We start from the raw sequence: 18,819 nt of genomic DNA on the forward strand, positions 1-18,819 counted from the left end.
CTAGGAGGCGTGGCCTTGTTGGAAGAAATGTGTTACTGTGGGGGTGAGCTCTGAGGTCTCCTTTGCTCAAGCTTCCCTCAGTCTGACAGTCAGTTGAGTTCCTGTTGCCTGCAAGATGTAGCATTCTCAGTTTCAGCACCACGTCTGTCTGTACACCGCTATGATCCCCGCATGCTGATAATGGACTCACTTCTGAAAGAGTAAGCTGACACCTCAAATGAATGATTTCCTCATGAGCTGCCCTGATCATGGTGTGTCTTCATAGCAAGAAGAAACTCTAAGACAGGGTATCTCTACTTTGTTTTTTGATTTTTAAAAATTACTTAATTAAATTTTTGTGTGTGGGAGACAGGGTTTCTTAAAACCTAGGCTAACCTAAAACTTGAACTCCTGATCCTCTGGTTTCTGCCTCCGAGTACTGGGGTTACTAACGGGTACCCCATCCAGCAGCCCCTATGTTTTAACTTACTTTCCCAAGCTGCAAAGTAGTCCTGGAGGGTTTCTTACATTTTTCTGTATTCCCTTTTCTATAAAGCCTTTCACCTTCTTAAACAATAAAGTACTGAACTGATAAAGACTCAGCCTAGTGGTCAAAGTAAAGCAAGAAACTGGATCAGCTAACTGGGGTCCTCCAGTCTGGGACTGGGTAAACACTCTGTCATCGTGGGCTCAGGTTCGGGAAACCCTGAAAAACTTCCCTGGAAATCAGAAACTAAATTGCAACAAGGGAGAAGCAGCACCTGCTTCCCCAGACTGCTACGCTTTTCTTTAATCCCCACCACATCTCATTTTATGTTACTGAGATTTTGTTTTGTTTTATTTTGTTTTGTTCTTGAGACAGGGTCTCACTGGGTAGCCTTGGCTAGCCTGGAACTCACTGTACAGACCAGATGAACCTAAGAAGCAGAGATTCATCTGCCTCTGCCTTCTTGATACTGGGATTAAGATACCATGTCCATCTTAGATTTGTTATTTCTTAGCAAAGAGAAAACAAAATAAAACCAATACCAAACCAAACCAAAACAAACAGAAAAACAGATTAAAGAGGCTTCCTGATGTTTCCTAAACCAGTTAACCTTTTTTCCTAAAGAGCACATTGTCCAGAAATAACCTAAATGCTTTCTCCCACTTGACTTTTTCCAATCTTCTTTGTTAAACCATTTACTCTTGTCATCAAATACAATTCCCTACAAAGACAGCGGAATGTGCCGCCAGGATGACGGTCAAGCTCAGCACCTCACACTCCTCACAGATCCCAGCTGCCCGGTCTGAGCTAGCCCCAGACAGTAACACTTCAGCAGTTCCCACAGCACAGTGCCTTCTGAGGAGCAACTCTGATACAATAGAAAAGCTTGGGAAAAATAGAACAAGTCTAAAACTCGAACTCAGTATTAAAACGCTCTTGCTTTTATAATTTGGCAATTTTATTTCTAGATCACACACTTAACAACTGCCCAAACCTGCAAAATATCAGTAAATACCTCTAACCTCTACGCAACAGCTCCTGTAACTTTTATTTTCTACAAAGACGGAATCAACAAGTATGTAACCTCTTAGCAATATAATCTAAAACACAGGGCTCCAGAGAGCAGGTAAACAAGACTGTGAGGGGCAAACACACTCGACTGGAAACAACTTTAAAGGTTTCATTCATTTCTCCCAAACTTTCAGAAATGTGCCGAAGTCTTGCATTCCAATTTCTAAGAGACAGCGACTTCAGCTGTAAACCTGCCTCATTCCTGCCAAGATGTCTATTTCTCTGTTCGTATTACTCACCCACTGCATCTGGATTTACCGGTCTGGAGACATCAGCTTGCCCCATGATTATAATTGTCTTAGATGTAGCCCACAACAGCAAACTATCCCGGACAAAAGCAAACTTCTCTAAAAGACAAATCCACACAGGGACCAGCAACCCTGTGTCACTGCCGACTGCCAGGAAACAGCGTGAGAGCTGGAGTTTCTGCTTTCCTGGACCCCGGGCTCCCGGGCCACTTGTGGCTCTCACAAATGTCTTCACGCAGACTTTCTTCACACAGGAATGCCTGTCATTCCAGAGTGCACAGTGTGTAGAGCTCCGGTGCGGAAGGGGAGGAGACAGCCAACCACAATTGGGCTGCCGGGCGGCACAGCCCAAAAGCCCACACCTCCTCTTCCTGACTTTGAGCTTGGTTAGAAGCCACTTAGACACAGAAGATAGGAAGCCTGCCCCAAAGTACAGCAGAGACCCTAGACATTTAATCACAACAAAACATCCCACATCACCAGCGGGGCTCAGAGTAACAGTTTCATGCGGGTTTCAGAGGCGTACTTTAGATATGAGTTTACTTACAGATCATCCAGTTATTCTTGAATGTGTTGTATATAGGCTGATTATTTTGTTACTTCCCCATGCACCCACACTGTAGAACACCTTTCCTCTGTGTGTGAGTGTGTGTGTGTGTGTGTGTGTTGGGGCTGAAGGGATGGTTCAGCAGCTAAGAGCATTTGTTGCTCTTATAGAGAACTGGGTTCCATTCCTAGCACATACACGGCAGTTTACCACCACCACACATAATTCCAGTTTCAAGGGATCTAACACCCTCCTTTGACCTCTGTAAGTACCAGGTACATGGACCAAGTACATACATACAGGAAAAATGTACATAAAATAACCCCTCAAAAATATATATACATATATATCCTAAATTCTTTGGAATCTCTGAAGTAAAAATGTATGATTATTTAGGACCTTCCCCACTTTTTGAGACAGTTTCATGTAGTCTAGGCTGGTCTCAATTTGGACTAAGTAGCCTTGCACTGATCCCCCTGCCTCCATTTCCCAAATGCTAGGATTTAGAGTGGCACTGCAGGCTCATGCTACTATATGTAGTTATACGATGCTGGGATGGAGCCAGGGCTTTTGTGTAGTCTAGGCACTAGGCCAGCAACTGAGCTACATTCCAAGTTTCTATTTTAAAACATTTTTTAATGACATTTATTTGTGTGTGTGCATATACCTGTAGAGATCAGAAAAGACATTTTTCACCATGTGGATCCTGGAGAAGAAACTCAGGTTGAAAGGCTTGGTGGCAAGCACCTCTACCTGCTGAGCCATCTCACTGCCCCCTAACCCCTATTATCAACTTTTGTGTGTGTGGTGCATGGTGTAATATGTGCATGTGTACATGTATGCAGAGGCTCGTATGGAACCAGAGGTTGATTGATATTGGTCTGTCTTCCTCAATAGCATCAACAATCTCTGGGCATGATGCTGGCGTCGTCATGCTTACACAGCAAGCACTGAACCATCTCCCCAGGGTCTTTTTCTTTTTTTCTTTTTTTTTTAGTTTTTTCGAGACAGGGTTTCTCTGTAGCTTTGGAGCCTGTCCTGGCACTAGCTCTTGTAGACCAGGCTGGCCTCGAACTCACAGAGATCCACCTGCCTCTGCCTCCCGAGTACTGGGATTAAAGGTGTGCGCCACCACCGCCCGGCCTCCCCAGGGTCTTATTATCAGTTTTGATATAGGAAATAAACAACACAAAAATCACAATAATAACAAAAAAATAACTAAAATGCTAAGGGGTAAGTATGAGGAAAAAGCACAGAAACACTCAGGCAATATTATACAGTCAAGCCAACTGTGGAGGTGGCATCTGTCGGTGACTATCTCACCCCCTGGTAGGGGCTTTTCTACTCATCTGTGCATATTCTTCACTGTGTTTTTCATTTGCCTGGAATTTCTTTCTCAAATCCAAGTGGGGAGGATCTGCCCACCCTTTAAGAACAGGCTCAACTGTTCCTTTCTTCGCCAAAGCCTTTCCTTAGCCACATTGACAAAATTCTAATAAAGATTTATAGACACTGATTATGTGCCTAACACTGTGTTGGCATCAAAAAAAGGTTTTTCCCTAAGTGCTTATAGTAATAGGAACTACAACGGAGTATAATGAGCACACAGGCAACACACAAATATACACGTCTGTGTGTGTGTGTGTGTGTGTATGCGTGTGTATGCATGTGTGGGTGGGTGTGTCTAGAGGAAGCCAGAGAATGTACGATCAAGGTGAGAAAAAGGAACAAGTATCAAGAGACAGTTATTGAAAAGACAAAGAACTGATTGTCTGTCACAATGGTACAAACCAGCACTTGGAGGTAAAGGCAGAAGACTCAAGTTCCAGGCTAACCTGAACTACGTGGTAAAACTGTCTCAAAAAACTCAAAGAAAACAAACAAAAAGAATGGACAAAACCAATGGTTCTCAACTTCCCTAATTCTGTGACCCTTTAATATAGTTCCTTATGTTGTGGTGACTCCCAACCATAATATTATTTTCATTGCCACATCATAATTATAATTATGCTATTGTTATGAACTATAATGTAAATATCTGTGTTTTCAGATGATCTTAAGTGAACCTTGTGAAAGATCTGTTCAACTCTCCCCACCCCACTTTCTGAAAGGGGTTAAGACCCACAGGTTGAGAAGCTCTGAACTAGGCAATGGTCTTGATGTATGCAACACCTTGAACTGCAATAATCTTCACACTTCCCTGATACTCTAGAAGCTCCTCATGGTCCGGACAATAACGTATTATTTATCCTTAAACTACCAATGCTTGACATAAGTAGCCCAGTGCACAGTGTACACGCAGCAAGTCTTTAACAACCTGAACCTCCCACCACACAAACATGCCTCATGCATGCTAGGAAAGCATTGAGCTCCAGCTCCAGCAAGAAACAGAATTAATCTGAAGCTTTTTATGGAACCCAGAAACAAAGGAAAATGTACATACCTGCAACTCAAGCTTTCAGGATATTAGTGTAGGAGAAATGAGAAGTTAAAGGCAACCAACATTATATAAGACCGTTTCAAATGAAACAAGGCCATCAGGGCAAAGAGCATGGAACAATGGAGACAAGGAAAAAATGTGCAGACCACAGAGGATTCTATCATTCCAAATGATCATGTGAGTTAAGAAACTCACTTTGGTGGGGGAAAAATGTTATGTTCATAATGAATTTGAAATTTTAATCCTAGCCAGGCATGATGGTGTACAATTAAAATCTCAGCACTTAGGAGCCAGAGGCAGGCAAATTTCTGCAAATTTGAGGCCATCCTGATATACATAGTGAGTTCCAGGACAGCCAGAGTTACATAGAGAGATACTATCTAAAAAAAAAAAATCCTATCTGGGGGTTGCGGGTAAAAGTCCACGTCCCATTATTTTGCACAAGAGAATTGTAAAAAGTAAGTAAAAGAATATAAATGCCAAGCCCTTCATGTGATAGTAGTGAGGAATCAATCAGGGATCACTTTATTTCACGATTAAATCAGAAAAAAAAAAAGAAAGAAAGCATACAGTGAATGGAGATAATTACTCATAGAGTTATGAGGATTACATCAAGAGAAACACCTACAGCTCACCGGCCAGCCAGCATAGCTGAAATGGGGACCCTTCGGGGTCAGTAGGAGATTACTTCTCAATTAACAATAATGCAGGTGCCAGGCTTAGCAGCAAAGCCTTTACCAGCTGAGCCGTCTCAGCAGTCCACTTTCTTCTTTTCATTCAGTCCATTCAGTCACGCTAGCCATGGGAGGATGCTGCCCATATGGAGGGTGAGTCTTCCCTCCTAAGGTAAACCTTCTTTGTAATAAACTTATTTATTAATTTAGGATAGTGTGGAAATGCATGTCTCAGCACCCATGTGGAGGTCAGGGGACAATTTTGTGCAGTTGTTTTTTTTCTACACTTCTATGTGAATTCCAGATGTCAAACTCGGGTCTCTACGTTTGCATAGCAAGCCATTTTACCTGCCTTAGTTAAACCTTTCTGGAAATACCCTTCTAAGTAAAGCCTGAGGTGGGTTTCCATGGTGCTTCACTGCCCGGTCAAGTTCACAGTGAAGATTAGACATTACAGGACTCTTCCTTTAGATTGTAGAGGTCTTGGTGCCTAAGCCAGGGAATAGGGGTGTGAGTGTTCTTATCTTTATTTAGAGACAGCCTCACTCTGTGGCTTACCTAGCTTCAGACTCAAGGTAGTCAGTCCTCTTGCCTCAGCCTCCCAAATGCAAGGATTTACAGCTTAAGTTACCACCCCTGTGGAATCATGATTCTCTTAAGGCTTCTTCATGAGCAGAAATAGCTTTTAGCTGAAATGACAATCACCAAGCTTGTTTCTTGAAAGGTTCTGTTTTCAGGATACATTTTATCTAAAATACCTATAAAGCTTTTAGAAAGGTAGTATTGCACTGGCTGCTTTAGCATAGACAGATAAGGCTAGGTGCGAGTTGTACGACTTTCCTCTGGTCTCACTAGATTGTTTTCCTAAGACCCGAGTGCATTTGGCTCTGTTTTAAACCAAATTTAGAAACAAAGGTATATGTGATGCAAAACATAAAAGTTCTATGAAAAGGCTGGGCAGTGGTCCTGCACTCAGGAGGCACAGGCAGGAGGCCAGCTTGGTCTTCAAAGTGAGTTTCAGGCTAAATAAGAAGGTGAACCCAAAGAAAAACATATAAGCATCCTCCTGAATATTAACCTTCGTCTGATGATGAAAGGAGACAGAGACAGAGACCCACATTGGAGCACCAGACAGAAATCTCAAGGTCCAAATGAGGAGCAGAAGGAGAGAGAGCACGAGCAAGGAACTCAGGACCGCGAAGGGTGCACCCACACACTGAGAGAATGGGAATGTTCTATCGGGAACTCACCAAGGCCAGCTGGCCTGGGTCTGAAAAAGCCTGGGATAAAACCGGACTCACTGAACATAGCAGACAATGAGTACTACTGAGAACTCAAGAACAATGGCAATGGGTTTTTGATCCTACTGCACGTATTGGCTTTGTGGGAGCCTAGGCAGTTTGGATGCTCACCTTACTAGACCTGGATGGAGGTGGGTGGTCCTTGGACTTCCCACAGGACAGAGACCCTGATTGATCTTTGGGCTAACGAGGGAGGGGGACTTGATTGGAGGAGGGGGAGGGAAATGGGAGGCGGTGGCGGGGAACAGACAGAAATCTTTAATAAATTTAAAAACAAAAAACAAAGTGAGTTTCAGGACAGCCAGGGCTGTTATACAAAGAAACCCTGGTTTGAAAATCAAAACAAAAACAAAACCCAAACAAAACGTACTGTCAAAAAAATTAATTATTCATAACCCCCATACTTCCTGTGGTTCTAAAAAATTGAAGGTTGAAAACATGAAAGTGCATTTGAATTACTAGCTGGAGTGAGTTTGATAGAAACAACATTTACATAGTCATCCTTAGTTATTTTGCAGGAATTCCTACTGACTCACAGTGGCACCAGGTGTTTATTACTCAGACTTTTTATTTAGGAGAGGATAAAGGCTGGATTCTTCTGTACATAAGCCAGAAAGGAATGCCCCTTAACCTGAATCCTTGCTAGAAGTTCCTGAATAACTTTCAGGTGCCATGGCTAGCCTCAAACAGTTACTGCACTCCCACAGATACGTGACTGAGGGCTGATTCTGCCTAGGTCCTGTCTCCTTTACTTGGAGGCAGTTTGCGAGCCGGCTGAGTCGTAAAGAGTTATGAAAGAGAGAGAAGGAGGATGGAGCAGCCGTCGTTAGTCGTCATCTCTGAGTCACCAGCAGTGAATGCTACTTGCTAGGAAGTGCTGAGCACAATTCAGACCCTACAATGGCCTGATTTCCTACGCCTCACTGATGCCGTGGTTCCTTAATAGAGCTTAGCTGGCATGTCTATCTGGCTTTATAAGGTGCTCTTCTTCATTAGAAGACTAAGGCTTTTTGATCTTCATTTATTGTAACTATAAAAATAACTACATTCTGCTCATGAAAAATAATACAGTAGAAAAAAATTGGTGACCAGTGAAGTTTATTAATAATACAATTCAAGTCCAGGGCTTCTCAACCTCTGGTCTTGACCCCTTTCAGCAGGTGGAGTTGGGTGGGGAGAGTTGAACGACTCTTTCACAGGGTTCACAACCATCTTTTTACTTATCTTCAACATAGGTCACAGTGACCCTTAGACTCCAAGTACGCAGTCCTGGCAGCACATGCCTATAACCCAGGCACTTGGGAGGCTGAGGCAGGACCATCAAGTGTTCAAGCCCAGAGGCTCTGACCTTGTACCTATTCTCACAACTCTCCCACCTCTACCCTCCTCTTTAGACCTGTTGACCCTTGGGACTCCTAAGCTATGACACCTGTGCTCCCTGGTCTAACTCACTTGCCATACGCTGTTCTCTCCATCTTCCTTCCTAAATCTGCCAGCTGCCACTCTTCAATACCCAGGTCACACGCGGCTTCCTCAGTTGAGGTCCTCGAAGCCGCTCGTCCCTGCGTCGGCACTGGCCACTCGTCTTATGTAATCAGTTATCCTGAACGAACCTCTACCTACAGTAGACGCAGCCTTTGCAGTGATCATCTATTTATTCACATCTTCCTTGACAGTAGAGAGTGAGGCTGGGGGTGGTGGCTCCTGTCTAAGCCCAGGTGGAGGCGGGAAGACGGCTGTCTGTTCAAGAGCAACCGAGGCTGTAGTGTGAGACACTGAGCGCGTAGGCACGTGGAGGTCAGAGCTGGACGCTCAGTGTCTTCCTTGACCACATCCACCTCATTTTTTGAGACAAAAAAAGTAGAAATTGTCTTGAGAGGCTTAAAAAATAGCATATATAGTACACAGTACACTAGAGCATGCGAGAACCACTTGGGGGCCAGTAAGATGGCTTGGTGGGTAAAGGGCTTGCTTCAGAAGCCCGAGGACCCACATGAAAAGGAGAGAATGAGCGCCAGGCTCCTCTGAGTTAGTTTTTTTTTTTTATTATGTATACAACATTCCTTCCATGTATGCCTGCTGGCCAGAAGAGGACACCAGATCTCATTACAGATGGTTGTGAGCCACCATGTGGTTGCTGGGAATTGAACTCAGGACCTCTGGAAGAGCAGTCAGTGTTCTTAACCTCTGAGCCATCTCTCCAGCCCCCCTGAGTTAGTTTTGAAATGGGAACAGGCCTAGAAGTTATGAATACCTAATAAATCACTGATCAGTTGCTACAAAAAGAAATTTAAAAAGGCATAATTGAGATTATATTGCTATGTGTGGATTAAATGTTACAAACTAGCTTCCACATGAAACATGTTATTATAAATTAGTTTCCATAAGTATACGTTATTATAAATTAGCTTTCACAGAGGCTCAAGGCAACTGATTTGTGTGTGTGCATCTGCTTGCAGGTATGTGGAAGCCAGAGGCTGATGATGCGTGCACTCCGTCATTACTCTCCACCTTGTGTTTTGAGACAGGTCTCTCACCAAGACCTGAAGCTCCCCAATGAGGCTAGGCTGGCTGGACAGAGAGCCCCAGGGATCTCTCTGGCCCTACCTCCCCAGGGCCAGAATTACAACCACAAGCCATGACACCTAACATTCTTGCATGGATTCAATTCTTTACCATTGAGCAAACTCCCTAGCTTCAAGACTATTTTTATTTATATAAAAAATTCACTTTAGCCAGGCAGAGGTGACATACTTGGAAGGCAGAGGCAGGTGGATCTCTGCGACTTAAGAGGCCAGCCTACTCTACAGAGTGAGTTCCAGGATAGCTAAGTCTATACCAAGAAACCCTGTTCAAATTTTTAAAAAGATCCAAATCTCTTAAGATCTTAAATTTTATCTTTTCTTTCTGAGAATGTATTCTGCATCCAAGTGCATACAGACAAATGTGCAGTATATCTTTCAAGGCAGGGTCTCTCACTGAAGCTGGAACTCAATGAGTCAGCTGTACTGACTAGCCGGCAAGCCCAGGAGATCAGCCTGTCTCCATCTGGTCAGCACTGGGATTACACAGGCCACTGAACTCAGCTTTTAGATGGAGTGGAAATGTGAACTCATGCCCTTCCGCTTGCAGAGCAAGCACTCTGCCCACTGAGTCATTCCCAGGCCCTGAAACACTACCCTGTTCTTTTCCTGTTTCCCTTCACGGCAGCTAAGGCAGAGTGCCAACTGAAATTTGTTGAAAGAATTAATAAATCCTGTCAGGTAAACATCAATCGACCATTATCTTTTGATTGAGGTCAGGAAACTAACTAGCCTTCACTGCAACGATATGAAAGCACACACTGTGGGAGCATAATGAAATTATAAGCAGCTTGTGGCACATACCTTTGTATGTTCTATCCTAAGTCAAACATCTCCCTACTCCCCGCCCCTGAGACCGGGTTTCTCTGTAGCTTTGGAGCCTGTCCTAGAACTAGCTCTTGTAGACTAGGCTGACCTCGAATTCACAGAGATCCGCCTGCCTCTACCTCCCGAATGCTGGGATTTAAAGGCGCGTGCCACCACTACCCAGCAAACCACTCATCTTTTTAAGAATGAATCTTCAGGGCTAAAGAGATGATGGCTCAGCAGTTAAGAGCACTGGATGCTCTTCCAGAGGGCTGGAATTAAATTCCCAGCACCCATATGGCAGCTCACAACCATCTGTTACTCCAGTCCTGGGGGATCTAACATTCCCGTCTGGCCTTTGAAAGCACCATCCATGCATGTGGTGTAGACACACACATGCAGACAAAACAGCTATACACATAAAATAAATCCTTAGCCCCAAAACTAAAACAAACCCTCCAAAACCAAAACAACAAAAAAGCTTTACTTTTCTTTTACAATTACTACATTATTTATTAGCATAGTTTCTTATCACTATTCTGTGCACTTGTGTCTAGGTGCACGCCTCCATGGGTGCATGTTTGTGCAGATTGGGGTGTAGACCCAAGGACATCATACTGAACACAGGTCTCTCACTGACTTACAGCTCATCAATTAGGCTAGACTGGCTAGCCAAGGAATCCCCAAGGATCATCCTGTCTCTGCCTTCCCAGCCCTGGGAAAACACACACTCATCACTATGTTCCAGGAATGCTTTACCAACTAAACCATCCCCAATCCTACCTTACCTACCATTCATCCATCCATCATCCACCCACCTGCCCATCTTGTTTTTTGAGATGGAAAATCAATCTGTAGCCTAGGATGTACGGGAATCCATTATTTATCTCCAGCTGACATCAAACTAGTGTTACTCCTCCTGTCTCAGTCTCCAGAATGCTGGGATTACAGGTGTGAGCCACCAGGCCAGGCAGACACTGTTCTTAAAGCTTATGATTTCAGTACTTAGTTTTCAAGTTTTCTTTTTTAGAAATAGGGTTTCAGATTAGCCCAAACCACGTAGATTCTGTCTCAAAAAATAAAACTAGTAGATTGGGCCTGGAGAGCTGGCTCAGTTGTTAAAAGCCCTGACTGCTCTTCTAGAGGACCCAGATTCAGATTCCAGCACTCACGTGGTGGGTCACAATCATCCATAACTCCAGTTTTAGGGAATCTAACACACTCTTCTGGCCTCTGAGGGCATTGCAAGCATATAGTACACATACATGCAGACAAGCACTTATACATAAGAAACAAAAATAAATTGAGTTTTTAAAAAAGATTAAAAATGTCTTCTAGAGGGCCAGGGTTATAAACTCAATGGCACAATGTTTGCCTAGCCTTGAATTCTTGATCCTTCTGCCTCTGCCTCCAGAGGTCAGCATTCTAGGTATTCTTGACCACTTCTGGCATGTATGGCCACCACATTTAATTTCACAAAGAGAAATTAAATCTCCCTGAAGAAATATATACAAAAAAATTCATGTTCACTTCCAAGTAGTGGAATATAACAATAAAAAACTCCCATCCTCTCTATGTTTATGCTCTTATCAGGGAAAAAGATAGCAGACAATATGTACTAGATATTTGTGAAGATGCCATATTAAATTTCTAAATAAACTACAGAATGCCTTTAGTCCTCATCCTGGAACTGGGGGACTGAGGAGGGAGGATGCTGTGTGTTTGAAGTCAACTTGAGATACTTTGTCTCAAACCAAAATCAAACAAACAATAAGAAAGAAAGAGGGGGAGAAGAGAGGGAGGGAGGGAGGAAGGAAGCTAGAGAGAGAGAGAGAAAGAGAGAGAGAGAGAGAGAGAGAGAGAGAGAGAGACCTTTACTACAAAATAAAAAGATCGTAATCTTAAAGGAATTTATCTCCTACGCCTGAAGGATTGTAACTAATTAGAGTTAAGGTTTCCTCCTCCTTTTTAATAGAAGAGAAGGGCTGTGTTGTTGACACCCTTTTAGCTTCCAGTGTTAAGATAACATGATGAAAAATTTCACAGTAACTCTGAAATAAGCCACACTTGCTATGTGCATGGCTAGTTAATAAATATCCTTGACCCGATAGAACAAAGGTTCTCAACCTTCCTAATGCAGTTCCTCATGCTGTAGTGACCCCTCCACCATAAAATTATTTTCATTGTTACTTCACACCTGTAATTTTGCTACTGTTATGAATCATAATGTAAATATTTGATATTCGGGATATCTGATATGGGACACCTGTGTAAAGGTCTTGGACACCCTCACCCCAAAGGAAAAAGGTCAAGACCCACAGGTTGAGAACCACTGAAATAGAGGAAAGAAAACCCAAATCCTTGCAACCTAGTAGCTGCTTATAAATTCAGATATAAGAAGAGCCAGGCACAGCAGCATACACATTCAATCCCAGTGCTCAGGAGGCAGAGGCAGGAGGATCTCTGTGAGTTTGAGGCCAGGCTGGTCTACAGGGCAAGTTTTAGGACAGCCAGAACTGATGTGGGATTCCCCTCTGTATGCTGTGAATGCCATTGGCTAATAAAGAAGCTGTTTGGGCCTATTACAGGGCAGAATAGAGCTAGGCAGAAAAATTAAACTGAATGTTGGGAAAAAGAAGGTGGATTCAGGCAGAAGCCATATAGTCGCCACAGGAGACAGACGTGCTGGAACCTTGCCAGCAAATCACAAGCCTCATGGTAAAATATAAAATAATAGAAATGGGTTAATTTAAGATGTAAGAGCTAGCTAGAAATATGCTTAAGTTATTGGCCAAATAGTATTGCAAATAATATTGTTTGTGTAATTATTTTGGTTTTGGGAGGCTGGGAAATGAATGAGCAGCTTCCACCAACACATACTGTTTCACAGAGAAACCCCGCTTCCAATAAACAAATAAACAAAATATTTGGGAAAGACAATTATATATAAATTTTAGACCTCTCAAATCTTTGGAAGTGACAATCCAGCAGTTTTTTGGGGGGGCAGGAGGAATCTCATGTATTCCTGGTTGACCTGAAACTCAGTAGGTAGCTAAGGATGACCCTGGAATCCTTGACCCTCCCAACTCTTCCTTCCAAGTGCAGGGATTAAAGGTACGTGCCACCACACCCAGCTTATAGGGTGCTAGGGATCAAACACGGGACCTCCCTCATACATGTTAGGCAAGTACTTTACCAACTGAGCTACATCGCCAGTCCTTACAATTCAGTACATTTTAACAACGAATAAGTTCCATTTTCAATAACTTTTCAGTTCTGATATTCTGTAGGGAGCCTGGGATTAATCCACAGAGAATGGAGAAGAATGAAATAGAAGAAGGGGTCATTTTAAAAGGACTGGAGCGTGAAGGTCCACAAGCACAGCGGTGTATGTGCACTCTCTACTGTCTTCACCCAGCACTCCACGTACCCTGCAGCCAGTTCTGCTCTTTGTAACTGCACACCAATACAAGTTGGCAAGTGACATCTGCAATGTATTATCTCCAAGTCCCTATGCAAGCGGATGAAGGCAGAGGACTACAACAAGGAGAATCATCCCTTTTCAGATCATATTGTTTAATGATGGGACATATTCTCAGATATAGGCCAGGTAATTTCTTGGACAAACAAAAAGATAATACCTAAGGAGGCTACAATGTCTCTAGGTAATTTGTTTACTTTTCTTTCAGACAGGATCTCAATATAGTAGTGTGGGTTGGCCTGCAACTCCCATAGTCTAGGCTGGCCTCAGAAGAGCGGTGGGTTTACAGGCACGGGTCACTCTCTGTATATGTGGTCTGCCACTGACCAAGGCACATTTATGAGATGTATGACCATATCTGTGACAGGGTTTTAACTCTGTATTCCAGGCTGGCCTTGAATTCATGATGGCCTACCTGCCTGTGGCCTCTAGAACACTGAGACTGCACTAGCAGCCACTGTGCCTATTTTCACTCTGCTCACACTTACAATAATAGTGCAAGAGCAATGGCAAGTTTAACTGATGTCCTTATGAAACTGTAAAAATTATTAGTTTGGGGCTAGGCGGTGGTGGCGCATGCCTTTAATTCAAGCACTTGGGAGGCAGAGGCAAGTGGATCTCTGTGAGTTTGAGGCCAGCCTGGTCTACAAGAGCTAGTTCCAGGAGAGGCTCTAAAACTACAGAGAAACCCTGTCTTGAAAAACAAACAAACAAACAAAATTATTAGTTTGGGGGGAAGAGATGAAAATTATTAAAATCCATATATAAATTATGAAACCGTCAAATAATGAAAAAGAATTCTTTAGAAGTATTAGTTTTTGGCTCTCAAGGTGGCTCATTCAGCAGATAAAAGTGTGATCCCAGGAACCCATAGTAAAGAGAACCAACTCTTGAAAGTTGTCCTCGGATCTCCACAGGTGTGCCACACCATGTAAACCCCACACATCACCACACAACAACAATAATAATGGACTATTGCTTTTCATAATTCTCAAGCCTCTAGTTAATACATGTCTTTTTGTTAATTTTCACCAGAGACCAATAGTAATACTAATGATTTTTGTTGTTTTGTTTGGCTTTGGCTTTTAGTTTTTTGAGACAGGGTCTCACTATATAGCCTTGGTTGGTCTAGAACTTGATGGGTAGGCTAGGCTTGCTTCCAACTCATAGAGTTGCCTCTGCATCCTGAGTACTGGGTTTAAAGAGATGTTACACCACACCTGGCCTTAATAGCATAATTTTTAAATAATGGGGCTTCAGAGATGGCTTAGAAGTTAAGAATATTTACTGCACTTCTAGAAGACCAGAATTCAAGTACCAGTATCTACAATGGTAGATCACAACTAACTATAACTCCAGTTCCAGAAGATCCAGTGCTCTCTTCTGGCCTCCCTAGGCACTGCACACATATTGCACAGACCTCATGCAGAAGGAAAGGAGCTTGGAGCTTTAAGTCTTCCCCGCAGGAATTAGAGAGCAAAAGTCTCTCGACAGGAACAAAGATAGCTCAGTGACAGAGTGCTGCCTAGTATGCACAAAGCCCTGGGTATGAGTCTTAGCACAGCAAAACAAACAAAAACAACTGCTAACGCTCACTGCTCTTCATTTCAGAACACTACATAATTGATCCTAAAGATGCTTTCATAATTATTAGATGTCCAATCCAACAATCAGGGAATATAGGTATGACCAAGAGTTGGAAGCAGCCTTGGTAACACAGCAAAACCCTACTTCTCCGCCCTGCCACCAAAGTTAGCAATCTTGATTATAACAAAGTTCCTGAAAATTGTTTTGTGTGTGTATTGGAGGATTTATAGAAGGATCTTCTTGTCAAAAGTCATATATATATATATATATATATATATATATATATATGAAGTGCAGGAAAGAGGAAAAGAAATTCAGGGGCAGCTTTGGTTAATGCCTGGTCCACATAAAACTCTACCTCAAAAAAGAAAACACAAGCCAGCCACAGTAGTGCATGTCTTTAATCCCAGCACTTGGGAGGCCAAAGCAGGCAGATCTCTGTGAGTTCAAGGCCAGTGATTTGTAGCCAGAGCTACAAAGTGAGCCCTTGTTTCAAAAAACAAACAACAACAACTACAACACACACTAGCATCTGGGACTAAGGAAGTGGCTCAGTGGTGAAGGGCTTATGCCTAGCACATGCCAAGCCATGAATTCAATCTCTAGCACTTCAAAAAAGACTCCAAAGGATGTAGCTCAGGTCAGGGAGTGTTTGCCTAGCAAGCACAAGGATTTGGGCTCAATCCCCAGCATTGTATAAAACCAGATGTGGCACACACCTGCAATTCCCTAACTCATTAGAACTCACTTTATAGTGAGTTTAAGGCCAGCCAGCCTCAAGTGCAGGTGATCCTGTCTCAAAAACTATTTTAAAAGGGCCACCAAGCCAGACATAATAGTATTCTGGGCCGTCCTGGTCTACACAGTGAGTCCAAGCTATCCAGGGATACACAGAGAGACAATAGTATTCTAGGCCAGGCCATCCTGATCTACACAGTGAGTCCAGGCTATCCAGGGATACACAGAGAGATCCTGTCCCAGAAAGGAGCTGGGGATTTGGATCTAGATGGTTCAGTGGGTAGACTCCGGATGCCAAGCATGACAACCAGAGTATGGTCTGCAGACCACACATGGTGGAAGGACAGGCTCTTGAGAGTTGTCCTGTGACCTTTCCACTGCTGTGTTGAACATGCATACATAAAAATAATTATAATAAATTTTAAAAAATCAAGTTAAACTTGAAATTCATTTACATGTCATATATACCTGCTAAAGATAATTTTATACATTTTTGTATTTGTTTTAGGATTGTGACCCATTCCATTCTCACTCAGTCAAGTACAATTTTCCAATTACAATAGCATTAAAAATTTTCAGACTTTGTATGATTTACAGATTTTATTTTATGTATATGGGTGTTTTCCAACTTGTAGGCCAGAAGAGGGCACCAGACCCTTTGGACCTAGACTGACTGGGACTCAAACTGAGGTCCTCTGGAGGAGCAGCCAGTGCTCTGAACTTCTGAGCCATCTCTTAGCACCCCCAGTACATATTTTAGATCAGGGACATTTACACCTAAAACTTAACTATAGTAGAGCTAAGTAAGGAAATCAGTCTGAAAAAAATTAAGTTCAGTAAAATCTTCAACAACATTACACACCAGCCCAGTTTGCAGTCATGGCTTCATTTGTCTGCCTGTGACTGCTTCTTTCCTTGTCTTCTGAAGGATCTCGTGTAGCTCAGGAATGTTCTAGGTGCTGGAGGACGACTTCCTGACTACACCCCCAGTGTAAGAAGTACAGGCTTGTGTCATCACACCCCACTATTTTATTATACGGACCCGTGTTTAGGAACAGTCACTGTGCTATAAAAATAAACTCAGTCTCCCAAATCCTCACAAATAATTACTTGACGACAAAACGAGGTCTATTAACAGGTGCTGACTGCCCTCTGGTGTTCACACTAAAGATCTCCCAATGAACTAGCGATACTTCATAAAAACTCCAAAGAGCTCACACCTAGCCTCATTAAAATTAGAAAAAAAAAAAAATGCTCATCTTGCAAGATCTTAAACAAAAATCTCCTCAACATGAGGCAAAAACTGCAACCTGAACTGCCCAATGACGGTTACCGGGCCAGGGAGTCCAGAAAATTTGGCTCAGTTACATCAATGGCAATTGGGCAAGACAGAAGAAAATAAACTAAATTAACATCTCAAATATACTTCCTAAGCCTGGGGATACAGCTTATGGTAAGGTTACGATTCCTTTATATATATAATCAGGTATCTGTTTTTCTTAGCTGCTGAATCATCTTTCCAGCCTCTCAGGTCTAATTTATAATACAGAAAATGTCAACAAACAAAAGCTTTTTAGGACATTTAATTACATTAAGAGTAGGAATGGAGACCAGTATTATATTACAATCAGAAGACAAGCAGAGGAGCTCTGGTCTACATAGTGAGTTCCAGGTTGGCTGGAGCTCCACAGGGAGACCCAGTCTCAAAAATCAACAGCTGGGTGGTGGTGGCGCACACCTTTAATCCCAGCACTCAGGAGGCAGAGGCAGGTGGATCTCTGTGAGTTCGAGGCCAGCCTGGTCTACAGATTGAGTGCCAGGGCAGGCTCCAAAGCTATAGAGAAACCCTGTCTCAAAAAACAAAACAAACAAACAAACAAAACATTAGGGCTGGGGTTAGTGACAGACAGGAGGATCTCTGGGAGCGAGGCAGCCTGGTCTACATGAGGTCCAGGACAGCTAGCACTGTGTAGAGAGACCTTGTCTCAAAAGCAAACAAACAAAATAAGCTAATAAGAGTATAAATGGGGGGCTGGAGAGATGGCTCAGTGGTTAAGAGCACTGACTGCTCTTCCAGAGGACCCGGGTTCGATTCCCAGCACCCACATGGCAGCTCACAACTGTCTGAAGATGCAGTTCCATGAGATCTGACACCTTCACACCAACGAACATAATAAAGTTAAATAAAAAAAAGTTTAAAAAAAAAAAGAGTATAAATGGATACTGAGAGTGAAAAGTCTGAGAGCCACTGTTCTACATCAGCATACTGAGCAGGAGATAATTTACTCAAAGCTCTAACAGGTAAGGGCAAAGCACAAGCACCAATAAGAATGCAGGCTGTACTCACCAAATGGATCTTCCATGCCACTATTAACCAGAGTAGGGAGGCGGGGAAGAGTGTCTAAAAGACAAAAGGTACATGCATGTGATATTGAAAATGTCAAATTTATCATCTTGCATGTGTCTTTTAAATAAGCTCTACTCACTAACACTTATTATAGCTTAAACATTATTGAAAAATATCACTTATTAAATGAGAACATTACTATCTGGAGGCTGGTGACCTGAGCTCCAACCCTAGAGCCCAGGGAAAATGGCAGAGGCAGTAGCATCATCTACAACCTCTGCATTCCTAAGGTGAAATGGGAGACAGAGACTCACCTGGGTACTCATGGGCCAGCTCGCCTGGAGTACATAGCACAGCAGAAACAAAAGAGACTATTCTTCAACAAGGCAGAAGAAAGGCCAGGCAGTAGTTCCACCTACCTACCTACCTTCCTTCCTTCCTTCCTTCCTTCCTTCCTTCCTTCCTTCCTTCCTTCATTTTGGTTTTTCGAGACAGGGTTTCTCTGTGTAGCTTTGGAGCCTGTCCTGGAA

General features: G+C 42.9%; 1 protein-coding gene across 7 annotated transcripts in view; it reads right to left on the bottom strand.

Annotated features, from left to right (window-relative positions):
* Positions 1 to 18,819, bottom strand: part of Phactr4 (phosphatase and actin regulator 4) — a 75,057-nt gene that overhangs the window by 47,706 nt on the left and 8,532 nt on the right. For 5 of the 7 annotated variants that reach the window (XM_075946510.1, XM_075946512.1, XM_075946511.1 and 2 more), the window contains one exon: positions 18,290 to 18,343. In XM_075946510.1, coding sequence (XP_075802625.1) covers positions 18,290 to 18,305 — 16 coding nt within the window. In that variant the 5' untranslated portion in view covers positions 18,306 to 18,343. Of the gene's footprint in view, positions 1 to 1,776; positions 2,026 to 18,289; positions 18,344 to 18,819 lie in introns of those variants that run through there. The other 2 variants (XM_075946514.1, XM_075946509.1) reach the window with 1 other exon arrangement.

This window comes from Microtus pennsylvanicus, chromosome 13 (genome assembly GCF_037038515.1).
Source record: "Microtus pennsylvanicus isolate mMicPen1 chromosome 13, mMicPen1.hap1, whole genome shotgun sequence".
Lineage (NCBI taxonomy): Eukaryota > Metazoa > Chordata > Mammalia > Rodentia > Cricetidae > Microtus > Microtus pennsylvanicus.